We start from the raw sequence: 10245 nt of genomic DNA, 5'->3' as shown, positions 1-10245 counted from the left end.
GAAGGATTAGTTACTTGAGTAGAGCAGTACTACACTTAGCACACGGGTAACCAGTGATCATTGTCTCCATTGCAGATTCTTCCCATAGTAAAACTAAGGGGAGCCCTAGCCGGTTTGGCTCAGTGGATAGAGCGTCCCTGGTTCAATTCCCGTCAAGGGCACATGCCTGGGTTGCCTTGATCCCCAGTAGGGGGCGTGCAGGAGGCAGCCAATGAATGAGTCTCATCATTGATGTTTCTCTTTCTCTTCCTTCCTCTCTGAAATCAATAAAAATATATTTAAAAAGAAAAAAAAAAACCTAAGGGAAGCAATGAGATTCTTCTATACCTCGCCCACCAAAGAAATGGGAACAATTCCCAGACTCTCTCTAATCATCAAGAAAAATACACGAGTGAATAAAAAAGATAAGATAGTAAAGAACTTGTACTTTATTTGAAGACAAAAGACTCTTGCATTGTCATAGTCTTTTGAAACAATTTGAACAAAACCTCCTTTCCAAATAAATACAAGGATTTCTATCTTTTCTCAAGGCTAGCTGTTTGCAGATATGATGGTTGGTTTATGCTTATTCTTGGCATCTTGTTCTCTCATCTACAGACTTTTTTTTCTCCCTACACCAAAAGCTATTAGGGCTCAATTGCCCCACTTCGTAATTTCTTGCAGAGAGCTGACTTTTCAGTTACTTATGTTAGTTTCAATAATTGGAGTCATTTAAAATGTCAAACAAGTTGGGCCCTATTGATGATATGTTTTTTTAAAAAAAAAACTTTAAATTATTTTATTTTATTTTCCCCCCATCACCTTTTATCCTCCTTGTAGTCTTCCACCCCCACCCCCACCCTATGAAATATTTTAAAGTATCCTAATACTTAACTTTCATACAATTATCTTTGACCTCTACAACTCATTTTTCTTCATCTTTTGAAGCACTTCAATATTTTCTTCCGAAAAAATTTGGAAGACATGGCTGAGTCCTCTATCATTATCAGACTTCATACCACCCTATGTTACAGAGGAGCTAAGGGTCCCTCTGCTGGTGAGTAGTGAGAACTCTACTAGCTCAGTGGGTGGCATGGGTTCAAAGGATGTAAAGGTTAAGAACTCCAGTTTGGATTATTGCCTTGGGTGTCAACCCGGGGCAGAGGTAGTTAACTGTTTCATGCTCTTCTTTCAGTTTCAATCAGTGGATATTTTGGTTGGTGTAAGTATGTGCTCTGGAACGGAAGGGCTTGGGGAAAGCACCTTGCTGTCATAATTTGCTTTCAAGGTTTCATAGAACCTGGACAGCACTTGCAGCAGCCCTAGGTAATTGAAAAGGCTGGTTTTAAAACTTCAATTTTAAAACAGATTTTCCGTTTTGTTTTTACTTATTGCAACATAAATATGTATTTATTATAGAACATTTAGAGGGTATAGGTAAGACAAAAGAAAAAATCCCATCTCATCCTTCATTTAACCCATTAAACGTTTTGGTTTATATCCTTCCTTTCTTTTTCTAATTTATTTGTAGAAATAACTTTTAAGTTACTTTCAGAACAAACTGCTCCGTGCCCCATTTTTTTTTACAGCTTCATAGAGGTATAATTTACATACAATTAAATTCATCCACTTTACGTGTACGGTTCAATGAGTTTTTGTAAAAATCTATATTTGTGCAACCACCATCATAATTAAGTTTTAGAACTAACCCATAAAGTTCTCTCATGCTTCTTAGCAATTGTAGCCTGCTTTTAAACTTAATAATAGCGTGTGGATATCATTCTTTTGTTTGAAATATTCTTTTACAACATCATTTTAATTATCCTGGTACTGTTTTATATAGTTGTATCATGATTTATTGGACAGTTAGACTTCTTTTTTCTTACCTAAAAATTCAACATGATAAACATCCTTATAACAAAATCATTTTGTACATTCATGGTTATTTCTTTAGTAATAATTTCTAGAACTGGAAGTACTGAGTCAGTGGTTATAATTAGCTCCATTACTAAGCTCTGTGAGGTCAGGGCATTTTATCTGTTTGTTTACTGTTATATATCCAGATCCTGGATCCAGGGTCCAGCATACATAGTATGCAACTCAATAAATAATTGGCGAATGAATGGCTGAGTACCCATTGCTATACTGTATTCCATCAGAGAGATGCTAGTTTATACTGTCACCAACAGTATGTGGCAATTTAATATAAAGAATATATTACTGTACATTTTTTATTTTCCAGGACAGATCTACTTAAAACATTATTTTATTATCCCCTTGGTCCAAGGAAGTATCCCAAGAATTCTAATATTTTGGCATCCAAATTAAATCTCTTAGATTGCCTGTTACACTCGCAGCCATACAAAAATAAACAACTCTTATCAAACTATAAATCTTTTTTTGTTAGCAAACATGGCCATTTATCTATAAAGTTAGTTATTTTTCCCAATATAATATTATGAATAATGGCAAGTATATTTAGATGGTTTTGAATATTCAGGGTAACACAAAATTACTTCAAGGCTATTTTATTAAACAGTTTTGCTACCTTCATTCTCTTTATTGCTTTTTCCTGGAATGTTATAATTTTACATTATAAGCCACTGGCACCATCAATATGAAACATGTCCTTTCCTTTTTCTATTATTTATTTTTTCCTTTTTCTATAATGGAAAAAGTGTAATGGGTGATATACACTTAAAAATGATTAAAATAGTAAGTTTTATATACATTTTCCACAATAAAATAATTACAACCCCAAACTTATAATATAGTTATTATGTGCTGCTTTATTAAGTGTATTAAAGGGCAACAACAAGAAATGTAATGGGTGAGAAGGGCTGTTTTTAAGAGGGCCTGAAGGTATGTGGCTAAAGGAGCCTTAGGAACACCCACATTTAATCAAGACTCCCTGGGGAATGGTGATATTATTCCCTGAAACGGAAAGGTCATTGTCATCCACTGCCTCAGGCCACCCTGACAAATAATAAAAAAAACCCCTAATGCCATTTATAGTCACATAAACTCAGATGTTTATTGCTGGGAGGGCCCTTAGGAGCTCACAAGGGTAAGTAGCTCTGTGTCCAGGTAAGTGCCTGCTTTCAGACTTTCTCCTGCCCAGGCAGTGTTGAGCCAGAGCCAGATGGGGGCAGCAGAGGGCAGCTGGTTGCTAGGGAAATAACTGAATGACATTTATTTACTAGAAACAATTAGAAAAGGGTATTATGACTTAAACTTTTTTACTGGTTAGAATTTAAAAGATGTCAACATTTCCAGCTGCTAAGAATGTACTAGACAAAATCAAAGAACCATAATTCTGATATCTATGAAAAAGTAGAGTGAAATGAGCTGCTTAGAAAATGTAGAAATTTCATTGTCGAGACCCTTTGAAACCTTTCCGTTTTCTTTTTCTTCCTGTTTCTATGTCACATTCACTGGTATCCGAAGAGGAAGAGACTGAAGAATTGTGGAAGGAATTTCTATTCATGCAGGCATCAAACAACCTTAAGTCCTTTGGGGAAAGTAATTCTTGGCAAACATTCCAGGACCATGTATAAGTAGAAAAGGTTTCATAAAAGGACTCATTTTTAGTGTCTACTCCAACCAAATCCCCTCGGATCTTATGCCAGAAATTTAGCATTTCTTTCCGGTGCTCAAGAGCAGTTCCTAAGTTATAGATTTCTATAGCTCTCTTCACCTGTAATGAGAAAGCAGAAGTTTACAGTTGTTATCTTAAAATATCTTTGATTTGTGGACCACAATTCTAAATATCCCGAGAGTTATGTTGAAAGTCACTGAGTTTATATATTGGAGGTGCCTCTTGAGGAGTTAGGAGTTGATGGACAATGAAAATAAATTACTTTGGAATAATGAGATTATAAGAAATTTTATAAGAATATTAATAACACAATAGACTAAAACAAGGAGGGAATGTGGGATGGCGATAGGCTCTGACTATAAGAGGAGTGCCAAGAATGGCTCTCAGTCCACCCTAGGTCAGGGAGGGAGAAGATGCTGAGCTGCGTAGGTCCTTAAGGATTTTGTAAAATTGAGAGTGGTGATGGGAAGGTGTTCCAGGGAGAGGGATTAGTATAAGCAAAAGCTCAAAGACAATAATAAATATTCTGGTGTTGGTGGGGAAGGGGAGTAGTGTACTTTGCTATTGCTAAAGCATCAAGTTTAAAGTGGGAGGGAGTGATGAAGGCAAGGCAGGCAAGGCCTGCTGTACCAGTGATTGGCCCTTAGACTTGGTCTCCCTTAGGCTGGGGAGAACCCTTTCCTCAGTGAGAATCACGCTGTAGTGAGCCACTCTTTCTGATGGCTGTGAGATAAATTCCTCGATTGTGTGGAGCATGAAATATACTTGAAAACCCTGTCATCCGTGAGAGGGAAGCATTCATTCTTAAGCAGGACAGTGATATAGTTGGATCTCCTGTGTGGAGAATGGGCAGAGGGGAGCAGCTAAGAGGTAGAGCTACAAGGTTGGAGATTGTTGTCTAGGCTGGACCTGATGAAGGCAGTAGTGATAGGATGGAGTGAAGAGGACAGATTTGAAAAATCTTCAGGGGAATGAGAATAGCCAGATTTGATGATTGGTAGGTGTGAGGAATGAGGAAAATGAGTAACTTAAGGATGACTCCTGGCTTTCTAGTTTCAGTGACTGGGAAGATGGTAGATATCAACATCTGAGATATTCACCCAAGGAATAGCCAATTTGATGCAGATAATGAATTTGGTTTTGGACATGCTATGAGACAGTGAAGTAGAAATGTCTAGCAGTCAGAGAGGTAAGACAGAAGTACTGGAAAGAAGTCCAGACTAGTGACAAATTTATAAATTATTAGTGTATAGGTGGCAGTTGAAATACGTAGGGTAGATCAATAGTCCAAACAATACTCATCCCAGCTTTTCCTTCGATTAATGCAGAGATCCCCAATATTCTGCTGTGACTGGGTTACAGGTATGCCAAGTTATTGATCTTCCCAAGCATCTCAGCCCTTGGGGCATCTGGTGTGCCGGCCTGGAGGCCTTGGGCTCTCAGTAGCCTTCATTGAAGTTACATTTATCACAACAATTATTACCGCTCATTTCCTTCTCCCTGTCTACCACCCTTACTCTAAGCTCTGTGAGGATAGGAACTGTGTTTTTTTCTCTCTGGTATCTCCTAATCCCAGAACTTTGTTAACAATGGATAAATATTTACTGAACAAATGAGTGGATGAGCGTATATAATGAGAAGAGCAGCAGGATGACACTAGAAAACAAGGAAATATTAAGACTTAGGGATGAACATTCAGGAAAGAGGAGAAAAAGGACACAGAGCTACAAGGAGAATTGAAGATCCAGTATTGTAAAGGCCAAGGAAGTAGAAAGTGTCAAGGAGAGTTTTGTCATTAGTGTCAAATACAGAAGGGAGGCGGAATAAAATAAATACACCTCAGTCTGTTTCTGTGGACTACAAAAGTAACTAAGAAGTCAGGTCACAAAAATAGACAGGTAGCATAGACTTGTGGTTACAAGTGTGGATTCTGGAGCCAAGCTGCCAGTGCTTATAATTCTGGCTCTATTATTGCCTAGCTGTGTGCCTTTGGGCAAGTCACTTAACCTCTCTGTGCATATCTGTAAAATGATAAGGAATGATAACAGTGCCTACCTCAAAGGGTCATTGTGGTAAGTAAATGAATTAGTGCATGTGAATTAGAGCACTTGGAGAACACAATGCCTGGCACCTAGGAAGCTCACTTAAACTATTGTCACTATTATTCTTTTAGCTGTTGTAATAAAGAATCTTTAACTCATCATGATTCCTTGAGTGTACCACTCACTGTGATTGTTGGTTTAGTATCTTAACTAGTAGCTATTTCCAGCATGAAACAAATTAATGTCCCAGAAATGATGCTGGGTATGGCTCCATAGGTGATTAGCAGGATAAATTATAACAGTTAACATTGGAATCCATTTGATTATAGAGCAAGAAATGTCATTATGCCCAGCTGGTGTGGCTCAGTAGTTGAGGGTTGACTCATGAACCAGGAGGTTACGGTTTGATTCCTGGTCAGGACACATGCCTAGGCTGCTTGCTCAATCCCCAGTAGGGGTGTGCAGGAGGCAGTCAATCAATGATTTTCATCGATGTTTCTCTATATCCCTCTCCTTTCCTCTCCGTGAAATCAATTTTAAAAGTTAAAAAAAGTCATTACAACAGGTAAAAATTAGAAATGATCTATGTCTTATTTTAAAGACAGAGGAGAAAATACCCTTTTGGTTTTATGGTTGAAGTATTGAAGTGGAAAATATTTTTATCAATGCTTTCTGGGAAGGCATTCAACTCTGAGTACTCACATGCGGTTTAAGAGCAGCTGCCTCAGCTACTGTCCATTTCTGCTTTTTCTTCAACATTTGGTCAATGGTGAGAAGCTCAGTTGGGTAGCCGGAGGGAGAGTCGATAAGCTTTATATTTGCTGCCTTGATGCGCATTTTAAAAGAAGGTTAGTGATGTATTTTAGTTTGAATTATACAACAAAGACATAATAAACAGAAGTATATTGTATTATGAAAGGGTTTGTTATGATTTATAAGGTTATTGCTAAAGTACTTCTCAGATGTTTTGGGGTACCAGGTATTGTCCCATGTGTAGATGGGCATTTAGCAAATTCTCTCTTATAATGATAAAGCCTTCTCATAAGAGAAGTATTGACTTTGAGATGATTTATGTATGGAATGGATATAGAGGGTAGAGAGGAGCCAAATCCATCCTTACTCAAACTTTCCAAGCCATCACACAGCACTGAAATGAATATGCTCTCCACAGAGTACAATGTATATTACTCCCAGACTTCTCATGAGAACAAGCCATCCATGTTCCTTGTTCCTGGGCTGCTGAACAATACAGTAGAAATCTTGTGAATATGCTGATTGCTTTTGTGAAAATGTATATTGCCTAATTTCTTCCAAACCTTCAGTACTGTTTGATATTACTTTTCTTCATTCACTGTTAACAGTCTTCATAGTAACCACTAAAAAACTAGACCTTCATACTCCCTCAGATTGTCTCTTCAAGGCTATCTAATATGAATCCTTTTTACTCTTCTTTCCACCTTAGGATTTCTCCATCCTTGAACCTGGTTTTTCCTCCTTCCCTCTTATATGTGAGTTTTTCCTAATTTTCAAGGCCAAAATCTCCCCCTGTATCTTTATTTGTTCCCTGGACCGTATCCCTTCAATTATCCTCTTTCCAGGGCCAACTTCATGGGTGTGTGACCTATGCAATTACATAGGACCTCAAACTTAGAAGGGCCCTGAATTCAGCTTAATGTTCCACTGTTGCTGTCTTTATGTTCTTAATAATTTTGGACAAGGGGCCTACATTTTTATTGTACACTAGGCCTTACAAGTTATATAGACAGCTCTGTCTCTGCCCCTCATTTATTCAGTTTCCCTTTTCATTGAGCAATGGTTTTCAGTGTTGGCTGCATGTTGGAACTTTAAAAAATACTGATAAACCATATTGTCAATGATATTTGCCTGTGGGTGTGACTTCATTTGGAGAGCTAAAGACAAAGTCTTGACTTTAGGTCATTTGTGATCATCGTGAGACTCATTTAAAAATTTTTTTTATTATTTTACTGTGGTAAGAACTCTTAACAAGAGCTCTATCCTCAACACTATTTTTAGTGTACGATACAGCATTGACTACATACACAGTGTTGTAGAGCAGATCTCTAGAATTTATTCATATTGCATAATTTTGACTTCATCCCTATTGATGAGCAATTCCCTATTTTTTTCTCCCTCCTCCTGCTTCTGGGACTCTTAAACCTATGCCTACAGGGACCTTTTAGGCATGTTATAATGATGTGAACCACACATGGATCTCTGAAACCCAGAGATGCTCCACAGGGTGGGCTAGTCTCTAGTCAAAGCTTGATCTTGTTTCTAAGGCTGGAAGGCCTGTGACAAACCAGGGTAAGGACAGAGCTTGAAAGAATATCCAGAAACTAGGGCATACTTGCCTGAGACCTTAAAACTCATGATGATAAAGTGTACCTTGAGAGGAGGGCAAATAGATTAGAGGCAACAGATCTTGAAGTAGATCCAGAAGGTTCAGCTGGGAGTATAAATGAGGTTCCAGTCCAAGGGCAGAACAGCCCCACCACCACAACATTGTTCCTTTGGGTTGTGTCTGGCCCAACCACCATCTAGAGCCAGTTGAGGGAGACCAAAATGCAGCTTCTGGTCCCCGAGTTGATGGAAGAACAGTTGGAGGTAGGACCTGAGGGCCTTTTTATTATTATTCTTGTATTCCCCACCCCCCAACCCCGAAACCTAGGATTGTATTTTTCAGTAAGTTTAACTATTTGTTGAAATTAAATATTTATACCTGAGCTTAAATTTAGGACTATGTCTATGGAATCTGGTTTGAAATAAAATGACTAAAAATATCTGTCATTAAAAAGCATGTTACTAGTTCTGTTAAGTTAGAACTTAAAAACACAAGTATTTAGCCCGGCTGGCATGGCTCAGTGGTTGTGCATCGACCTATGAACCAGGGGGTCACGGTTTGATTTTGGTCAGGGCACACGCCCAGGTGAGCTGGATCCCCAGTGTGAGGTGTGCAGGAGGCAGCCAATCAATAATTCTCTCTTATCATTGATGTTTCTATCTCTCTCCCCCTCTCCCGTCCTCTCTGAAGTCAATAAAAGACAACGCAAGTATTTAAATTAAATGATGTGACAAAATCTAAATCTCACCTGTGTTTTCCAATCTCTTTTATGGAAAAAGTAGTTATCAAAGAAACTCAGAGGCTCCTTTCTCCTAAGCATTTCTAATTTATGCATGTCTTTGAATGGCTTTCCCATTACCAGCCCATCCACATTAGGAAACAACGGGAAGACGGGTATTTTTGAATATGGGTTATCTGAAGGAGGATTGCATCCTAAAAAGATAAAAAATGTTATCACACACACAAAAAATGTTATCACAAATAATATAAGAAATTCACATGAAAGACATACATGTGGCATCTATTTTGCTTTGTCTACACTTCTCTGGGCCATGACCCATTTTCTTTACTCTCCTGTGACCTCCACCCCTCCACTTCCTGAAGACTCTCAGCTTCATCCAGGTATCTGAGCACTCAGGTAATATATACATTTTTGCTTTCAAATGATATCTGGGTAGATAGGCTGTGGTCCTGCTCTTACAGCACTTGGCCTCTTGTATTTATTTCTGACCATTAATATATAAATAAATCCTTTACAATAGAGGGAAAAAAATAAATGGCTCTTACTCCTGAGCTCCTCAAGATATTTGAATAAATCCTTTTCTTTCATTATTGCAATCCGAGTAGCATTAGCAAAGGCAGTTGTGCTTGAGGTCAGAGGTGTGCACATGTCTGCCTTAAATCTCCTTTTTCCATAATCTGTAGGGGAGGGATTCCACAATATTCCTGCAGTGGTTTCTTGGAATTTTCGTTGAAAATAGCTAAAATAAATAAAGAAAGGAAGAAAGAAAGTAATCCAGAAATAAATTTAAAAAATGCTACAGTTCTATTGAAAAAGTGCCTGTTAGACAAATGGGGGGTGGGGGAGGGGGAGAGTCAAATTGCAAGTTATATATGCTGAATAAATTTATTTTAAATTTAACTTGTATAGTCATTCACTATTACTTACTGAATGCCTGTTTCTGTGACATTTATAGAATATCTACTGATAACTGCCACAGGCCATTTGACTACTTTATTTATTTACTAGAGGTCCAGTGCACGAATTAGTGCATGGGTGGGGTCCGGCCAGCCCGGCTCCAATTGGGGCTGAGCCTGTTGGGAGGAAAAGATGGTGGGAGGTTGGCCAGCCGGCCTGCCCTGATCAGGCCGATCATGGCCAGGCTGGCTGGGAGGAGGGGTCGCAGGCGATTGGCTGGCAGGCCCCACCACTGATTGGTGTGGGGGGCAATTGGGGGCGGAGCTGGCTGGGGGCAGGGGCTGCAGGCCAATCAGTGTGGTGGAGGCCCACTGAGGGAGGGGCCGGGTGGGGGGAGAGTCCACAGGAGGTTGGCCGGCAGGCTCCCACCCCTATTGGGATAGGGGGGTGATCAGGTGTGGGGCCAGCTGGGGGGAGGGGCTGTGGGCCGATCGGGGTGGTGGGGGCCGATCGAGGTTGGGGTGGCTGGTGGGAGGGATCACAGGAGGTTGGCTGGCTGGCCCCACCTCCAGGTCGGGCCAGTTCACTGGGCACAATGGGTGTCATAATGACAGGTCATTTCGGT

At 39.4% G+C, this 10245-nt stretch overlaps 1 protein-coding gene across 1 annotated transcript in view; it reads right to left on the bottom strand.

The window, feature by feature from the left end:
- Window positions 1-3349: 3349 nt before the first annotated feature.
- EFCAB3 (EF-hand calcium binding domain 3) overlaps window positions 3350-10245 on the bottom strand; it is a 26246-nt gene continuing 19350 nt past the window's right edge. Inside the window, exons 7-10 of the mRNA XM_005858596.2 lie at window positions 9269-9462; window positions 8730-8914; window positions 6322-6444; window positions 3350-3676 (exon numbers count right to left, since the gene is read on the bottom strand). Of these exons, the coding sequence (XP_005858658.1) occupies window positions 3350-3676; window positions 6322-6444; window positions 8730-8914; window positions 9269-9462 (829 nt within the window). The remainder of the gene's footprint in view (window positions 3677-6321; window positions 6445-8729; window positions 8915-9268; window positions 9463-10245) is intronic.

Source organism: Myotis brandtii, unplaced genomic scaffold, assembly GCF_000412655.1.
Source record: "Myotis brandtii unplaced genomic scaffold, ASM41265v1 scaffold120, whole genome shotgun sequence".
NCBI classification, from domain to species: Eukaryota; Metazoa; Chordata; class Mammalia; order Chiroptera; family Vespertilionidae; genus Myotis; species Myotis brandtii.
This window is presented reverse-complemented; position numbering and strand designations above follow the sequence as displayed.